This window comes from Saccostrea echinata, unplaced genomic scaffold, assembly GCF_033153115.1.
Source record: "Saccostrea echinata isolate AGI-Se365-2 ecotype Australia unplaced genomic scaffold, CSIRO_AGI_Sech_v1 ptg000030l, whole genome shotgun sequence".
Classification (NCBI taxonomy): domain Eukaryota; kingdom Metazoa; phylum Mollusca; class Bivalvia; order Ostreida; family Ostreidae; genus Saccostrea; species Saccostrea echinata.
The window spans coordinates 6,300,070-6,318,569 of NW_026889779.1; the positions used below are offsets into that span (position 1 = coordinate 6,300,070).

The 18,500-nt window shown below is 32.8% G+C and overlaps 3 protein-coding genes across 6 annotated transcripts in view; 2 read left to right on the forward strand and 1 right to left on the reverse strand.

The window, feature by feature from the left end:
• LOC133196142 (probable voltage-dependent N-type calcium channel subunit alpha-1B) overlaps positions 1-4,858 on the forward strand; it is a 24,228-nt gene extending 19,370 nt beyond the window's left edge. Inside the window, exons 27-35 of the mRNA XM_061332075.1 lie at positions 51-158; positions 820-885; positions 1,014-1,105; positions 1,198-1,342; positions 1,907-2,037; positions 2,339-2,553; positions 2,712-2,801; positions 2,879-2,982; positions 4,404-4,858. Of these exons, the coding sequence (XP_061188059.1) occupies positions 51-158; positions 820-885; positions 1,014-1,105; positions 1,198-1,342; positions 1,907-2,037; positions 2,339-2,553; positions 2,712-2,801; positions 2,879-2,982; positions 4,404-4,550 (1,098 nt within the window). The 3' untranslated portion in view covers positions 4,551-4,858. The remainder of the gene's footprint in view (positions 1-50; positions 159-819; positions 886-1,013; positions 1,106-1,197; positions 1,343-1,906; positions 2,038-2,338; positions 2,554-2,711; positions 2,802-2,878; positions 2,983-4,403) is intronic.
• The window catches only part of LOC133197177 (serum amyloid A protein-like), a 270,340-nt gene continuing 255,838 nt past the window's right edge, over positions 3,999-18,500 (forward strand). The window contains exon 1 of the mRNA XM_061333067.1: positions 3,999-4,005. The gene's annotated coding sequence lies outside the window, so the exon portion shown is untranslated. The remainder of the gene's footprint in view (positions 4,006-18,500) is intronic.
• Positions 4,777-17,823, reverse strand: LOC133197172 (uncharacterized). Of its 4 annotated transcripts, XM_061333060.1 has the most exons (8): positions 16,815-17,823; positions 16,027-16,059; positions 11,561-11,581; positions 9,856-9,955; positions 9,010-9,138; positions 6,987-7,952; positions 6,190-6,276; positions 4,777-5,380 (listed from the first exon to the last, which is right to left on the reverse strand). In XM_061333060.1, the coding sequence occupies exons 1-7, from the start codon at positions 17,738-17,740 to the stop codon at positions 6,208-6,210; spliced, it is 2,244 nt and encodes a 747-aa protein (XP_061189044.1). In that variant the 5' UTR covers positions 17,741-17,823; the 3' UTR covers positions 4,777-5,380; positions 6,190-6,207. The 4 variants fall into 4 exon arrangements, with proteins under 4 accessions (XP_061189044.1, XP_061189040.1, XP_061189042.1 ...); XM_061333056.1 differs by lacking the exons at positions 4,777-5,380; positions 6,190-6,276; positions 16,027-16,059 and having other exon boundaries at positions 6,404-7,952; positions 16,815-17,822; XM_061333058.1 differs by lacking the exons at positions 4,777-5,380; positions 6,190-6,276; positions 9,010-9,138 and having other exon boundaries at positions 6,404-7,952; positions 16,815-17,822.

Sequence of the window (18,500 nt, forward strand, 5' to 3'; positions counted from 1 at the left end):
AACGTGGAGTTTAATCATCAGAAAGTAAATGAAATAGTTTTTCTCGATAGATTCAAGGCATAAACTTCCGGGCCTTTAGAGCAGCTCGTGTTATAAAATTGTTAAAGAAATTCAGGCAACTCAGATTCCTTTTATGGAGCTTTTATGTTTCTATGAAGGTAACATTTCACATATGTATTATAACAGTAAGTTGATTCCTTTCTATATAAAGAGACTGGGTGGACAACAAATTACCAGACAGGTCCACCAAAAAATATGAAATATCATGATTTTTCTAGCTGTAAACCACATATTCCTGTTTTTATAATTAAAACAATTTCCTATATTTAAAAGATCTCTTCTTTTTAAGGAGACTCAATAGTCTAAAAATGTCCAAGACAACCCAGCTCTCTTAAAAAAAAGAAATAGTTTATAAAACTTCCATGCTGTTTATTATCGTCAAACTTTTATTTCACTAGTGTGTGTCTAAAATTGTCCATTTTTATCAAATAAAAGTTACTTTTTGTAATTAACCGTTATTAATTAAGCTGATTTTAGTTATTAAAACTTGCAGCATCTTAAAAATTGTCAACACACTTTAAGGAATATTGTATATGCTACATAAGCCTACAAGTAATATAGCGTGGAATGAAACTGATTAAAATAAGTGACTATACAGCATGTATTGTAAAATCGAAACCATATAAAAATGTCGGTAAATCATCGACATTTGAACGTTGGAAAAAATTGAAGAAAAACGTTACGAATGTTCAAGGTTTTAAAATCCGAAGATTTGAATACTCAGTTGTGAAGGGAAGATTGCACTCTTTTTCATTTCAGTCTTTGCCGTACGTGTTCTTTCTGAACTTTTTGTCATTCTATGTGTTTGCAGTTCTTGGAATGCAGGTAAAGTATGCTTTAAGCACGTTTATATTTCGGATGTATATTTTGACTTCGAGAAATAGGTTGGAGATTATTTTAATAAATAACATTAATGCATCCCTAAATGAAAGCTGTGCCTTTTATTTATGCAGATCTTTGGGGATATTAAACTTGATGACAAGACTTCTATCAACAAATATAATAACTTTAAGAACATAGGTACTTCCTTATTAGTTTTATTTAGGTGAGTAAGTAAAAGTTAGTCCTTGGAATACTTGCATCCCTTTAATTAACTGTAACGAATAAATAAAAGTTTAATTGGCCTATTATCAACAGATGTGCCACAGGTGAAAATTGGCAACAAATAATGCTTGACTGTATGGACGGGCGGTCGTGTGAGGGCGCTGGCCGAAGCACTTCCTGTGGTACCGACTGGGCTTACCTATACTTCATCCTTTTTATAACTTTATCAACATTTTTGGTGAGTCTTTCATTTTTTTTTGGGGGGGGGTGCTTTTTTATCATCTGTCTACTTTCCACGGACACTTTCCTTAAAGATTGATTTTCCAGATGACTATGATTAAGTGCAGCAAGAGACCTGTTCCAATATTGTATTTATTAATGCTTGTTATTTTGCACATTTTCACTATATACATGCAAGTACTTTGGATTCATGTTCTGTAGGAACATTACTCCTGAATTCTCGAGAACGTCTTCTGTTGGCATGCTGGACACATTTGTTTTGTTTTCCTCTATGCTTTAGTAAACTGCGAAATCTTTTTAAAAGTTACAAGTCAGGCTATGGGAAATTTTGTTGAGGAGCTCACTACTTTGAATTCATAGAATTTAACTAACTTTTTTCACATCGACAAGGCTACTTTCTGAACTTGTCCAAATAAACATGAGTCAAGATCATGATGCACTCTTAGATAATAAACTTTTATTTCATATATGAAAATTCAATATTTCTCAAATGCAAAGCTGTTCAGCGACTTATCAAGAAAAAAGAATTTCTGAAGTATTAGTATTTTGTTCTTATTCGTAGGTAATGAACCTGTTTGAAGCGGTAATTGTGAACAACTTTGACTATTTGCACCGTGACCCTTCCGAGGTGGGACCACAACATCTCTATGCCTTTACTGACCTTTGGCATAAGTATGCCAGTTTCCATGACCCGTAAGTAGACGATGTCTGTCTATAAAAGTGGGTAATGTAACGAATTATAAGCCACAAGAATTAGTTCTCAAAATCTCTATTTTTTTATAATTAATCATTTTACCAATAAAATTAGTTCAATCACTGTCATTTTTTTATCACTTTATGCACCCAGGATCATAACATATTAGGATCAAATTATCATACTTCACCTTCAATGCGTTATAGCCCGTTCTTTAATTATATAAGAGTAAAAAGGAAAATAATTCTTCACACAAATTTAGTTCTAAGCTGTTGAATTGTTCAATAAATGTCTTGATAGAGCGACTATGAATATCAAAAACTTAGAAGATTTTGTCAAGTCCATGGAGCCCCCTCTTGGCTTTGGTAGTAGATGCCCTAAAAGACAAGTGTATCTGTTCCTGATGAGAATGAACTTGAAACTTACACGAAGCGAGACAGATGGGTCGCTTTATGTAAATTTTTCGAACGTGATGTTTGGTCTAGTGAGGCTAGCGCTAGGTCTTCACAATGACCGTAAGTGAATTAAACATGATTATTATACCTTTTGAAAATAATACTTAAATTCAAAATTCTGCGAAGAATAAAGAAAATGCAATTAGAAGTTTCAATAAAAGCTTCGATTACTTTGAATAAAATATGCCTACATGCCTCAGATTTTTTTTCTTTTTTAGAATGGAAGAATGAAAATTATGCAGCTCTCAGAAGCACTATCAAAAAACAATTAAAAGTGGACGAGGACAGACTGAACCTAATGATACCAGGTTATTAAAATAAAATTATATCTCTAGATAATCTAATCTATAATCTTGTTTCATGTTCATAGCTAATTTCTTCACAGATTCTCAACCTGAGATCGGGTTAAGGGAGTACATCGTTATCAAAAAGTGGAAAAAGTTCTCGCAGAGAGAGATGCCCTTATCAGAAAATGCTCCACGAAAAAGGGTACAAATTTTAACTGAAAAGAATTTCAACCTTTCAAATCATTAAATTAATATTATATACTGTGTTCTTAAGGACACAGGATACTCAAAATGTTATGAAATTTGTAAAACACTTTATACGGGCTTTATTATTACTAAAACATATACATGCATTTATAATGAAGTTATCTTTATAAGACATTCTTGCATTCTCGCCAAATTCTATATTGAAATTCTATGCAAAAACATGAAAAAAAAATTGAAATCCTCTGAAATATCCTTACAGATATTCTGGATAATGATTTATGTATAGTGTTCCCAGAAATTATTTTTTTCGTGAAATTTTTTGTTTCAAAATATTTTAAAAATGAAATATATAAAGTTTGAAATCAGTTTTTATCAAATGACAATACTTGCCACTTTCTTATTTTATATAGTGTATGCAGTTTTCATGAATAACTTACCGTTTTCTTTATATACTTCTGGTCGATTGCTAATGTTCAAAATGAGTGCTTTTGAAAAAAAAAGAGCCCACTGAAGATGTTTATTATGTCAAAGAATTGCAAAACTAGCGATACTTCTGAAACATTGAGTATTCCACTGTCTACTAGTGATTCATGTGGGACAAATTACTACGTATTGAAAAATGGAAAGAAATTCGGCAGAGGGAAAGTGCTGGCAGGGCTAGAATGAAACCCCACTTTGTTGTTTTTACTGAGTAAATATCAAAGCCTTTATGGTCTGTGCATGTTAGTTTACTAGGCCTACAAACTTTTTTTCCTTAACTGAGTTCCTCTTTATATATATATATATATATATATATATATATATATATATATATATATATATATATATATATATTGTACCACGCAATACAAAGTAGACAGTAAAATACTCGGTGTTTCAGAAATATAACCGGGTTTAACAATCCCTTACTTATACATAGCTTACACAGGCTTTCTATTTTCAATAGAAGTAATTTTGAACATCAACAGATAACAGGAAGTATATTAAATAAATGAAAGGCTATCCATGAACACTGCATGTAACATTAGAAAGTACCGGGTATTGTCATTAAATAAAATAGTAATGTTAAATTATATATTGACAAGTATGTTATTAATCCAACATTTTGGATAACTGAATTCTCAATAATTTCTGGGAACACTATTTATGAATGTTTTACATTGAACATTGTATGATCGATATCATACAGTACTAGTATTCACATAAAAAATATCACTTTATCTGATGCTTCAAGTATTTTTCTAGGTCTTCTTACACACAATAAAGGCTTTTTTTTTTTTTACAAATAGTGTTTTAACCTATTAAAGCCTGTATAAACTGTTTTACAAATATTTAAACATTTTAAGAATCATCTGGTGCTAGATTGAAAGATCATAACAAACTTGAAGTTAGTTGCGCTATCTTTCTTATTTCCAGCTTTTCAGCTTAAATAGGAAGGGCTCTCAAAGAGTAAGGAAGCCTAAAGCACGTTTGAAAAGAACAACGGTTCCTCAAAGCCATTCCATGGAGGACAGCTTTTCGGAGGTTTCTCAGAGTAATTCTATGTTGGAAAATTATCTGTGAAAACTTACCTATTCAGTACTAACCAAGGCATCTTTCACGTTTCGGCATGGACATTTTGAAAAATGTGTGTCTCGTATGTAAATAATTATAAAATGACGGTTTTAAGAGGCGTAAACAAAACGCCCTGCATTGGTAGTACAAAGGTATTCGATATTCACCTTGTTTTTTATTGCTAAATATGCTGTTTTCATGTTTGTATCATATAACAAAAAGCAAAACCGTCCACTAAAAATCTAAATCGTATTTATTTCATGATAGTATAAAAAGACTAGACAGTATTTGAAATTTTGCAGCACCGTTCAATGCAACATTAAAATCCAGACTTAGAAAATGTGGACGGATCCCCAAATATCAGACAATCTTTTTCAGTCTTTGAAAATTTCAGTGTTTGTTCTCTGAAGAGAAGAGAAAGTCTTCACGCCTTGAACAAATGGCTTCACGTTGTATCTATTTAAAATCAACCCATCTTCGTGAGTCAAACCCTTTTCTCTTCGGCGGCTAGAAAATTTTTCTTCATCAGAAAAGTCATCACTACTTCCAGAACTGGACTCATCAGTAGACTTCCACATTGGGTGATCACGGTCTTTCAGCCAATCAAATTGACTCTTTCCTTTCATGCGGACCTGTTGCAGTATATGTTTGATCCGCCTTTGTTCATACAAATGTGCTCTGCCGGGTTCTTTTATTTCCGGAATAGGTTCCACCATGTCTTTGATGTACTTTAGTCGAGGCATTTTAGCTCTTTGTCTTTCTTTTGGCTTATTGACGGCTCGAAGTAACTCGAGTTTCTCAAACCACGTCAAATCACTCTTTGATGTAGTAACTTCCTCCTACAAGAACAAGCATTTAATATAATTTAGATTCACTATTTTTAGGTTTAATTCTGGAAATAATTGCAACTGAGATGTAAAATTAAATAACACATCAGAACAATTCATTTTGCTAAAACTTCATCAACAATAGGTAACCACTAAGTCTACTGACAAAAACATTTTTGAAGTATTTAAGGTGATAAGTTTGTCAACAGATATGTATATATATATGACACAGACAACGCTTATGGCAATATACACACGTATATTTTTGCCATGTTAAATACATGCCTGCATGCAAACGTCAGTCCTGTTATTTATATTACAGTATTACAACAAAAAATATGTACATTCATACAGATGATAACTCAATTCTGAAAATAAACAACATATATGGAACATTAGTTGATGATTTACATTATCAATTAATAAAGAAAGTGTTATAGCTGCATTCCCTCAAGAACTTAAGTGAAATAACCGAAAGCAAAAGATAGCATGAACAGTATTTATTTCGTGAACTTCTTGATATGCAAAGAGTGATAATACTGAGAGGAAAAAAAAGGTTTCCTTTGAAAGTATAGTACAGAGACAGTTCTATGAGGAGTATGAAGGCAGTTCTGTATACATATAAAAAGTAACATTCTATGTAAAAGGTTAGAAGGATACATTCCGGAAAGGAGAGACAGTTTCCCATGCGCCATTGTGCGAGTTACTAAGTCTAAAATCGTGGCTTCAGTCTCCAAGCTACGGTCTAGAAGTGTTAATACTATATACTGTTGAATTGTTAGTACGACTACATCATAAAAACTACATGGAAACCCTGATACCTTAAAATGAAATGAAGTCTACTTTCTGAGGGGATCATAACGGGCCGCTAAACTGACGTAGGCCCGACCACTGGCATCAAACCACATCTGAAAACGAGGCAAAAACATGTTGCTGACTCGTACATTTCGAATAAGATCATACGATTATTCAAGTGTTATAACATTCTTTAAATAGATCTAAATGTTAATTTTTTTGCGAATTTGATATTTAAAAAAAAAGTTAAAATTTCTGGGAAGCAAACGTGATATTTTATTAAATCGTGTTTAAGGATACTGTGTAAACAATATATCAGGGAAAGATATGGTTCAATTTGTTAGGGAGTGAATATGTGTTGGTTGAGGAGAATTTTTCTACAATGATCCAAATGTTCTCAAAACAGGGTACAGTAAAAACTGAAGTTATGAAAAAAGTTAAGGCAATACCGGTATCTTCTACAATCAAAATAATACAACTTGGATTTTGAAGGAATGATAATGGCTAAATAACAAACATGCAAAATGTAAGGAATCTTGAATACATTTAAAAAAAACATAATTCTTTATCAACAAGGTCATTGGAAACAATGGTATTTGAAGTTCTAAAGAATGATTTCATATGTTTTGTAAAAACTACACGCATGCAAGTCACACTCAACTTCAAAGTGAGTACAAGCATCACTAGGCAACCAGTTAGTTTCTGAAGTTAATGCGGTACATTGGAAAACTGGTGATTATTTTCAAAGATTAAAATTCCCTCCACTGCAGTCAAGTGATGTTAAGCAAGGTTAAAAGGGGTGGTAAAACGTAAAGCCAATCACCCCTTCAGCCATGGACATGTCATGCTTGTGACCTGCTTGCTGTTCCTGTTGACGCCCCTGTGTTGCTAGAATATTGGAATCACTAAGGAGATACTCGGCTACTTTGATCATTGATTCTTCGTCTGCTTCACGTTGTCGGCTGCTCCTGTGTGACGTTACTGACTTTCTATCAATTTCTCCTTTTTCATCAAATTTCCAGTAATGTAGTGTTGGATCGGCTGTGTGAGCATTCCGGCCATCTTTAGCACTTTTAATGGATCCTGTCTTATCAGATTTCAAACTGTTCACACTATGGCAGTCGGGGGCACCTTTTGGTCTGTGAACAGGCTTCTTACCTTTGTTGTTTATGTATCCTGCATACTTCTTACGAAGGTTCTTCATGAGCTTTGTCTTGCTTTCTTTCAATGACATGATTCGAGGAGTTTCAATATCATTTTCTAATTCGTCTGCTAGGGTAGCAGCTACTTGAGTTGATTCAAGTTTAGCTTGATCTCCAAGATTGATGTCAGATGCCACTAACATTCCTTTCGCATCTTTCTTAATCATCGGAAAGTCGATTCTATCGTCTGTTCTTGATCGGAGCAAACGTGGACTATAACATTCAGCAACTGCTACCGCGATCTCTGGCATGGCAGGTGAAGGTGTTTCCCTTTTGGCGTTTTTGACTCGAGAACGTGGCTGTGGAGGAGTGGAAATTGAGGGATACCAGGTCAAACTTCTGGTATTCAAAACAGTCACACTATTATCAAGCATCATTTCATTTGGAAACACGTGATAGGTACAAGAAGGTTCGAGATTCTCATTTTTTACACGTATATCTGCACCAAGACACGCCGTAGATAGTCTGCTAATGCTAATAGCGTCACTCTCTTCCGAGTTATCCCCTTCTTCATCTTCTGAAACTGACGCCCCAATGTCCAAATCGATTCTGTCCGATTTTGGAGTATCACAAGGATGTGTTCTAGTCTATATTTGAAAGCAAAAATTGCAAAGCAAAATATTACGTGAATAATACCCAAAACGTAATGAGTACTAAATTGTTACACCGATTGAGCACCACCACCATATAGTTTTTACAAAAACATATCAAAACCCTTGCTCTTTAATTATTTGAATCATTTAGGAAATTTGGTCAATTGAATTCAGTGTTCTTTCGCAAATTCTAAACTAAAAGCTTCATTATTTATTGCTGTTGTTCACAACGTTTAATTAAAATGCTATATACATGTACATGTATAGTGTCTAATATTTCTTTCCTCTGGTTATTCAGTAAGTGTCCTAATCCTATTAATCTGGCCTAATTAAATGAAGACCTAGAGACTACATGCGCCTAAAACGTTTCTATTAGCATATCTACACGTGAAACACTTGAATACCTCACGACTGTAATATAATACATTAATATGAATTCAAAACAGTAGAGAAACAGAATATATTTTGAACACCTTATGCCACTCCAAAGAGTCCCGCCACACAATCGGTGCACCCTGAAAGGCAAGACTACTACCATTACAGCATGAAACTTGCATCAAAATTTAAATAAAAATAGTTTTCATTCTTTCTTTCCTTACAACTTATCTCTTTGTCTTTTTATTTTCCTTTCTTAATTTCTAATTTTGTCTGGCAAACAAAGGAGAAATACTTTTAAATAAAATTGGAATACTTAAAAGATTGTAGGGATTGAAAGGGAGTGGTTCACCAATGGTGACACGGATAATGTAACATTATTAGAACTCCAATCTTGAGTTATTTGAAGATTACCATTAACCTCTTAGGGCAGAATTAGAATTAAAGACTGTGCATTGTTAATCCTCTCAGCGGTATTTGGGTTTTTCCGGATATTTAACACTCCGTCCTGAAAGTCTTGGTTGATTACTGTTTCTACGAGTTATAAGTGAATAATATATAACAATAAACTCTCAAGTGATGCAGGTTTCATGTGCACTAAGATGCTGCAAGTCTAAGGCAGGTGTAGGGAAAAAAACTCTAAGACAAAATTTACTGCAGGAGATCATGTTCATACGTTATTCGGATGCTCATAGAACTCGGTGGAGGAAACTGTTGACGGTCGCAAAATGGTGCGACCCCTGGTGTCAGACAAAACGTGACCTAGTGTCCTCACTGACACAGTGGTAGTAAAGGGTCGTTGCCTCTGATTGAATAGAATAGTCAAAATATGAACTGTAGTTGGTGGAAATGTCAATAAAATTGTAAACTGTTTTAGAAAATAAATATGACTACCATATAGAATTACAATACAATTGACAACTGTCTTCGTTAATGTTGTAAATAAGGCGAAAAGCCATGGAACAACCATGATTAAATTTTCAAGAAATTCGAATCCGATTCTGAATTTTTATATCCTTAGTTTGGAAGTCAGATTCACAGTTCGATGTCCCAAGCTTTAACCACGGTGTGTTCCATCGCTTTCCCATCCGTTGTACTACGTTACATACTTGTACACTTGCCATCAATAAACACAACTGAATAATTTATTTATGGGTCATTATCGCCAATGTAAGGATAACTAATAATTTCCCTATCAATAATGTCTCTTCAATCAGTGTTCGTTTATTACGATAGAAATGATCGCACTGGGATCATTGAAACAATATGGAATTTTTTTCTCTATTTGTTAATTTTCGTTCTTCAAATCTGTGGATACAGAATAAACTTCGAAGGAATCTCTATTATAAAAAAAGCCTTTGGATGGTTTGTGTTAAAGGATTAAACTTAAAGAAATACAAAAATAACAAATATTCTATCAATATAATCTCACGAAAAACTAGCCTAATAATGAAATACGATGTATATTTGTGATATATCAGTGAACCCGTGCACTAGGAAGAAGCCGATAATTCTCATCTACCTGTTTGTCCGTTGCTACACATGCCAGTGTGTCTAACGTACGGACTCCAGTAGTTGAAGGGGGTGTAACGGTTTCGACAAGTTTGTTCGAGTTGTTTTGCCTGAAAGAAAATAAGAATGAGAGAAATAACAATTTAAAGTTAATCTTATAAAAAAGAAGATTTTTTTATGTGGATTGCATGCAATCCTGTTTTGACCTTAAAATTTTACATATGCTGGTCAAACTAATATAGACGATTTTCTTTGAATTCTGGAAAAGATGTATGTATAGTATTGTATTTAGTTGAGAGAAAATTATCAGGACATATTGTTAGTATAAAGCTTCCAATCATGTCATTTTAGAAACTTAAACCCTGACAAAAATATACAAAATAAAAAAATAAATAAAAAAGCTTTAAAAACCCTTTCTGTGTGAGTTTTATCACAAGCATTAATTGAACAATTATTTGCCCATTTCAGACACAAAAAGTCGTAATCATTTCACAACACAAAATGACGTGATTTCACTTCAAAACGAAAATGACAATCGGCATTTATTCTGGACTATTCCAATTAACAGTCTATGGACAACACAGAAACAAAATGGCGCCAAATGAACGGAAATCGAAAAGAGTCTCTGTCTTTAGAAATTAAAGGTATTCAGTGATTTAAATCTACTGTGCTGTCATCGGCTACATTTACTGACATACTGCGTTCAATGTGCAAATTAAAACCACATAAACTCAACTGTTTAAAGAAACATATATTTTATTAACTAAAGAGATATTTAAATGCCATTTTAAAGCGTTATACAGTTTCAGAGTTTAACTATTTAATGCATACAAACATTTAAGAAAAAAAAAAGTAATTTAAAAAAGTAAATTGAAAACCAGAAAATTTTAATGGAGCCTTTCACATAGACTGTAAAATAAGTTGCATTTGCTACAATTTATGTGTATAGACTTTGCAAAACTATTGTTATGACATTTTCAAACAAAATTTTGAAGCGTCTATATCAAACAGTCTGGAATTACACTAAATTGATATACTGTTTTTCCGTTCCCTCCTGAATTCCAATCCTGCAATGCAGAACAGTGTTGTCAGTGTTTTCTCTGACACTCTTGGTTATTCAACCATTCTTTGGCTATAATTTACAACTTAATTACAGTTGTCACGCCAATATGTACTTTTTACGAGTTTTAAACTTCATTTTACTGTCGATAAGTCTATATCGATACAATACAAGACGATACAGAGAACGTGGGATTTAGCGGAAATGGAAACGAGAAATCTGGGAAATGAGAACAAAAAAGTTTTGTATGAACAGCTAATGGTAATACATGTAGAACATCGTGCAAAAAGCAAAGTGAAAATAACGAAAAGCTGTGAAGATACAAAATGGGCTTGCAGGCAACATACACAATGTACAAATGTGAGCAGAGTTCCGAAATATAAGAAGTGAGTTGCCATGAAAAATATATGAATACAGACAGACAACACAGAATAAAAGCTAGAACAGTCCATTAACTTGGTGCTAGTAATTACTATAATAAATTCTCATAGTTAAATCGTCAATTTTTTTTTGGCCTCGACATTTCGAAGTACTCGTGTTTCCTAAATAATAATTAATAAAAGATATTTATATTTTTTTTCTAAAGACCACAGGGGGAGCAATCCCCTGTGTAAAGACAATAATGAAAAGTATGTGTTTGTTATGTATAACTTACCGACTCGGTAATCGCCAAGCTCTATAGAGGGACAAAGATGTAAAACGTCAGACAAAGGTCACATCATTACACATATAATGCAATCAATTCTGTTTCGGACAAAATGCAAGTTTTACCCGTTTTACAGACATTGCCAAATATTCCATCTTAATTTTGCTTTCCACCGAAACATTTCCTCTTAATTTGTTTCTTTAATGAAAAGGTGTACAAATACATCATCAAGAAACCCAACAAAAGTTCCGAATTTTTCGTGCTTATATAAAGTTAGAAACTGAATGCATGGGGAAACAGTATATTTTTTTTTAGTGAAAACAGTTTATTTATCAGCTTACAATGTTGCTTATGCACAAGGAGAGGACACAATTAATCAAGTGACAATTATTTAACAAGGTGATCATTTACAGACACTTCTTTACATGTACAAGCAACTGTAAACATAGTAAGCACCTGTTTAAATTCTTCAAGGAAAAAATATAACGAAGACAAATTTAACATTCATAACTATATTGTTTTTGGAAAGAAGATTTGTGGTAGCATCAATCCTCTATGGAACCGTTTTAAGCATTAGTTATAAGGTGAGGATTTAAACCAATAGTGACTATTTTTGTACTTCTCTAGTTCGTTATGTCAGCTAGACACAGATAAAGCATTCAAAAAAGATTTTCTGCTTTGTTGGTCTTTTCATCCAACACAAAGTTCTAACAACAATATACGATTTATAACTACAGAACCCAGCTATGTGTCCTTAGGTTTTTGTCTTGGGACATTTAATAATCTCTTGTGTATTAATCCATCTTAATGATATTTCATTAAATGAAAACCAAACCGTTCAACATTTTGATAACACGTGCCGTTGCCTTTTATTCAGAAACTTTGAAGAAAGGTTTCTCAATTTTCTGACATTCGACAATATCCAAGATCGTCACATATCTACTTAAAGAAAAGGTTTATATTTATGTTGATTTCAGAAATGGCAAAATATTAGGTCAACTAAGCCAAAGGCCGAAGTGAGGTTTTCTAATCGACTTGACCACTGTAAACTATTAATGTCTTTGGTCCCCACTTGATCAATTTTCACTAAAGTGTGAAAAGGAATTTATAAAAAGTCAAACAGGAACACTGTCAAATATAAACATCAATATTAGAGCGATCTAATGCTATTTTTTTCTATAAAATCACCTTAACTTATTAAAATGAAAATTCCCTTCAATATGCCTATAAAGTGAAAATTCATATTTATTCCAACCATGGAATGAATAATTTTGGACCAATTTGTTCCCATAAAAGGGTAAAACGTTACAATGGAAAATTCTAGAAAATATCTTTATGTACATGTACCTTCAACTTGACAATCAAGTATTCAAGAATCCACATTTAGTATAGATTTAAATGTTAACTCATAAACCCATGATTATTTGGGGTAACATATATGGTACTTGCGTTTCTTGAAGGAAATGTGTTGCAAAATTTAAAAATATCAAACCAAAAAAAAAAAAAACAACAACAACAACAAAAAAAAACAATACAAACAATCTCCCCTACAATTTGTCAAATTAATATGGATGTAATTACAATTTACATGTTGTGCAAATTTAATATGTTCAAAAATGGTCTATGAGCTAGTGATCAATAAGGTGCACCAAGTTTTACAAGTTTGTTTCTTTGTAAGTTTGATCCATTCTCAGTCCTGTTCAATTTTTGTCTTCAATTTATAAATTATGTAAAACGGTTTTATTCTAGCAATTTTTTTCTTACTTGTAACAAATAGATACACATGTAAGAAATGGCTTCAATGTAAAAGAAAAATTATTTTTGAGAAGAAAAAAAATTGTTTCCAATTACTGCAACTTTTTCAATACATGTTCAATCAAAATCAATCCCAAATTTGTCTATACTGGGCACACTGTGTTATCTTAGGGGAGAAAATGCTTTAATCTTTAAAACCTTCCCTTAATCGAACTTTCATTTCTCCATTTTTTCTGTGTGTATGTTTATTCTTGCAATAATTAAATATTGAACAATTAGAGACAACAATTGTTTGAAATATTGACATTTCTTGAAAATCAATCTGAAAAACTGCATGGATCCTACTGAAATTAAGGATGTACACTTGACACCCGATGCCTTCAGAAGAGTTGCTATAATTATAAGGCTTAGATTCTTTTAATCAATACACCCATAAAACCTGTTCAGATAAAAAGACAGTCTGGAAACATTAAGCCGGCTACGCCTTCCATTGGTTTCTAGGACTCTAAATGATTACAAAAAATGAAGAAAACAATTTGTTCAAGAAGTAGCTCATGAAACATTGATTTTACATGTTGTGATTAATCTCTAATTCTCAGGCAAAGGAATAAAAATGATTAATATCAAGGTGAAAGAGGAATTCAGATTGCCATTAAAGCCTTATAAAAGTTCTGTTACTTGACTCCCCATAAATCTGCAGCATTGCCAACATGTTCTTTGATGGTCTGATTACAATAGAAGATTGTAGAACTCTCATAGTTACATTGATCTTCATAACTTACAATGCTTTAAACCTTTCTGTGGATTCTGGAGAAAAAAACTTGCCAAAAAGAAAAAAAAAAGAAAAAAAATCACAAAAATTTCTTTATCAACTTTGTGCCATGATATGTACATGTATTTCTAACTAAATAGAAAACTGAAATTTTAATGCTACTTATGTTTTAATCTATGATATTCAAATATCTACTAATTATGGCAAACCTTAAGTCAGTTTATTCCCAAAAGTTCAGAATTTTCTCTGAAGAAGTAGAGTGACGATTCAGACTGAAAATTTGCAAAAAGCAAACTCAAATTGTGTTGCTTTAATACCAAGTTCATGATGAAATGAAATCAGCTTTCTAAATAAACAGATATTCATGCAATAAACAAAATTGAACATCAGTTTTCAAAAATATAGACTTGTTTTTTTTTTCCTTTATGTACATGATAGCTATTCATGTCTAAAAAAAAATTAATGTATATCAAACTTAGAGCTAGTATGTAAAATATGGATTTTTTAAAATCAATCTGAATATTTGTCCTAAAATTTTATGTTTGTATAGCTACATGTAAACTGACCTCATAAACCTATTAAAATTATGTTTGGTCATCATTTTATAAAGGGTATATTGATTCAGAGGGGCATCTTATCTGCTCTGTTTTCTATTACAGTAATAAATACTGAACAAAGCGGATAAGACACCCCTGTGATTGATTACTTGAGGGATACATCAATATCTTCATGAATGTTTAAATACATGTATATATATTAATTCATTATATCATCTCACCAAAGTATGATAAATCAATATATCATTTTAGTAATCTACACCCCTCATTAACATGAATAAGTAATACAAATTCCTCTTAACGAGGAATTACTCACATAGTCTGTTCCTTATATATTTATTCTATCAAATGAAGTGATTTAAGATTAATCTCTTTAATACCTAGTGCATTATACTGCAAAAATAAATCATTCTGTCTCTTTATAAACTACTTTAAAGAATACTCTAGACTCTGGTGGGCAGCTATCCAGTATGTTTGGGGTTTGTTTATACAATCATACAATTCGATTAAAAAAGAAATGTAATCTGATTTCTATTGTGCCTGAGCAAATATTGTTTGAACTCCAACACTTGGGCATTTTATTAACTGAACTGTTAAGAAACCAAACAGTTCTGATCAGTGTCAATTTAACATTGATTAGGTTGATAGGGTAATAAAATACTTTTGATAAATCATTTGATTAAGTTAAAGGTTTTTCCTTGTGCAGAAAACAATTTGCTTTCTTGATACATATATTGACCAAAGATCTGTTTTCCCTGTACCCAAATTTGTTTCTATCGATCAAAGCCTCCCTGGGGTACCTTTTTTCTTTGCAAACCAACAATAAAATCTACTCAGTACTTTACCTGTATATTTACATTATTGAATGCGAAATACCTTTCTATCAAATATGCTACATATGGCAACCAGGTCTCTCAGAGTGAAATGATTATTCTTGTTGAGACATAGATAACTAAATAATTGCATGAATGGTTAAAAAAAATGACATTCTGAATTAGTATGTGTAAACAGAACGTATTTCCAACAACTCTTTTTCCTCTATTCAAAAGATCTTTAAAAGACTAAACTTTGAATTTGAATTCCTGAACTCAAATGGTAATTAAACTATCTCTCTCTCTCTCTCTCTCTCTCTGTCTCTCCTGTGAAGAGTATTAAGCATGCAGGCAAATGGAAACTTCAACAGATAGGATAGGGTACAAAGCCCTGGAGAGGTATATCGGATCCTAAACTCTGCATGCTTTAGGTTTAGGGATCTGCACTTTGTTTGCTCCATGATTAATAGACATGGCAAATTGCAATACATGTATGCATAAATGTGGGCTAACAGTGTTTGATTATACAAAATCTTAACAAAAATGGTGCATATGGTAAAACTACAAAGTATTTACTACCTGACACCTAAGAATGTGTTCCTCAGTTTGGGTCTGCAGACAAGAAGAGAGAGACATGTTAAACACTTACAGGCAATGAAGACAACTGCAGCACATGCCAACCATCTCAGACATCATGCTACACTTTGTCATGCAGATAGAAAAAGATGCAAAATGCTATTTTGACATTTACTGTTACATGATGCACATGCAGATATAATTAAAAAGAAAAATGAACTCTTCAGTACATATTTTGAATTTCAATGAATATAGCAAATCACCTGTGATAAGATACATTACTGAATATATATTCCATATATGCTGAGAGAAAAAAAATCGTGATTCCATGCTTTAGTGAATCTGTTTCCTCTCCCAAGATAATATCTAATTGCCCCAAATACAGGCATGCAAGTGTTTGCACAATTTTTTAATCAGTGATTGACCCCAAAATATCTCTCAAATATGCAACAGCATGTACAAAATCAAAGTGTGTAATTATGCCTTACTTTCCCTCACACATTTGTGCTTACTTCTAAAGTATTGCTTGTTTGAAACTTTCAAGATCACTCTGCCATTTTATGTATTTTCAAATCTTAATCCTGTTCATTTGAAGCTTATGAGAGCAGATACCTTTAACTGACTATAAATACCTGTTAACTGAGAGATTAAAAAAAAAAATATTTACAAGAACATTGTATAAAATATAAACAGGAACACTTGGTTTTTCTCAGTATGTTTCTGAATATCATTTTTGATTCTGAAATTAATGAAGACTGGATATCATATAGACAAATCCTTATAATACTTACACAGATATTGGAGGTCGCTTAACATGTCCATTAGGAGGGGCTGCTGGCACAGACACCTTCGTAGGGGCTTTTCCTGAGGGGTACACTTTGGCTGACTGCATGCGAGGGGAGGGATGTTCAACTCGCTCTGAGTTCCGAGATTCTGTCCGACTTGACCACATCATCTGACACTCTGGTGATAGTTTGTATTTGTACGCTTGGCTATTTTTTTCCGCTTGGTGATGGTGATTGTGCTTTGTACAAACATGGCCATTAGCTGCATGTGGTGAGTTGGGTGGATGATGAGAATTGGCACTTGGAACTCCCTGAGAAGGAGAATTTGACTGATAACCAGCCAATGAAGTAGGCTGTCTGTTTGTATACTGAAGGGCAGCTGTGAGGTATTTCTGAACTTCTGAAGCACAAGGAGGGGCTCCACAGTTACAAGTATTCTGTTGCTGAACATGAATTTGGGATGGGGACTGACCATGTTTACGAGCACCATCACCCTGCACCCGGTCTAAAGCACTGTGGGACTTAAAACCTAATCCATTAGTATGCTCCCTTCGGTATTGTTCAATGTAAGCACGGATATCTCCATAGTGTTTGAATACAAAAGAGTCTTGGATAGATACCTGTTTATTCCTGAAATCACGCCACGGAGGTTGTGGTTGTTTAACACCTTCTTTCTCCGGTTTGCGTAGAATAACTTTGGGTTCACTTACCCAACCTTGTATTTCTTCATTTTTTCCAATAACTTTGGAATTCACAATCTTTGATTCTGTATTTGTGAGGTTGTATTGTGAGTAGAGTTCCTCTGCGTGTAAAATTTCGTCTTGTTCTATCAATTTGGTTTGCAACTGTCTATCCAAAAAGAAATTGAATTCATGACTACATTCTGGATTTTCTTCAGATGTCATATCCCTACGAATTACGGAGATCGTCATTTATGCCTCTTTTCGCGAGGTTTAAACTACCCTTTCTCTACCATCGCCGACCTAGCCTTTACTGTTGGCAAGCAGACAGCTTTGTTTTGGCTATTCCCTTTAGCAGGTGCGCGAAACAATAACCTAAATATTTATTTTGAAAATGCTTACAATATAACATTACTTTTGTATATTTTTAAAGTATTTAAATATATAGAAATTTTTTGCTCAATAAAGATATAAAATGCATTTTCTTATCTTTTTTCATATTTGTTTTGCCTCATTACAAGGATAATTCCATTTCAAGGGCGGCAAAAGAAACTGCAATTAGACATATCTTGTTAGTCGTAAAAAAAGATTTTGTGATTTGTGATTATATAGTTATATAATTTCTCCCATGCATTTTCCCTATTTATTTCAAACATAAGACACTAACTAAAATTACACAAACTCACTATTCTTTCGACTTTGCAAGATTGCGACAATTGTTTTCTAATTCGATAACTCGTTCTTATACTAAGTCGTGTCTAAGGCAGACTGATTTTTTCCTTCAGCACATAATTCTTATTTTAGTCAGATATTTGAAAGGTATGAGACTATTTTCATTCTCTAAAAAGAATTACTCAATCTATTTTTAGTGATACTGACTGAAAGGATCAAGATAAAATTTATATATTTTTGTGTTTTCATTTCTTTATCGAGATTTTTGTAAACATGTTAAATTATTTGTCATATATGTCTTTTATTTCAATAAATATATAATAATAATTTTAATTTTAAA

What these genes read in the sequence shown, in the direction of transcription:
- LOC133197172 (XM_061333060.1), bottom strand. Translation starts at nt 17,740, where the DNA reads ATGACGATCTCCGTAATTCGTAGGGATATGACATCTGAAGAAAATCCA. An exon ending in AAGCGACCTCCAATATCTGT is followed by an intron (nt 16,060 to 16,814) that starts GTAAGTATTATA and finishes TCTTGTCTGCAG; the next exon opens with ACCCAAACTGAGGAACACAT. An exon ending in GTGTAGCAACGGACAAACAG is followed by an intron (nt 9,139 to 9,855) that starts GTAGATGAGAAT and finishes CTATTCAATCAG; the next exon opens with AGGCAACGACCCTTTACTAC.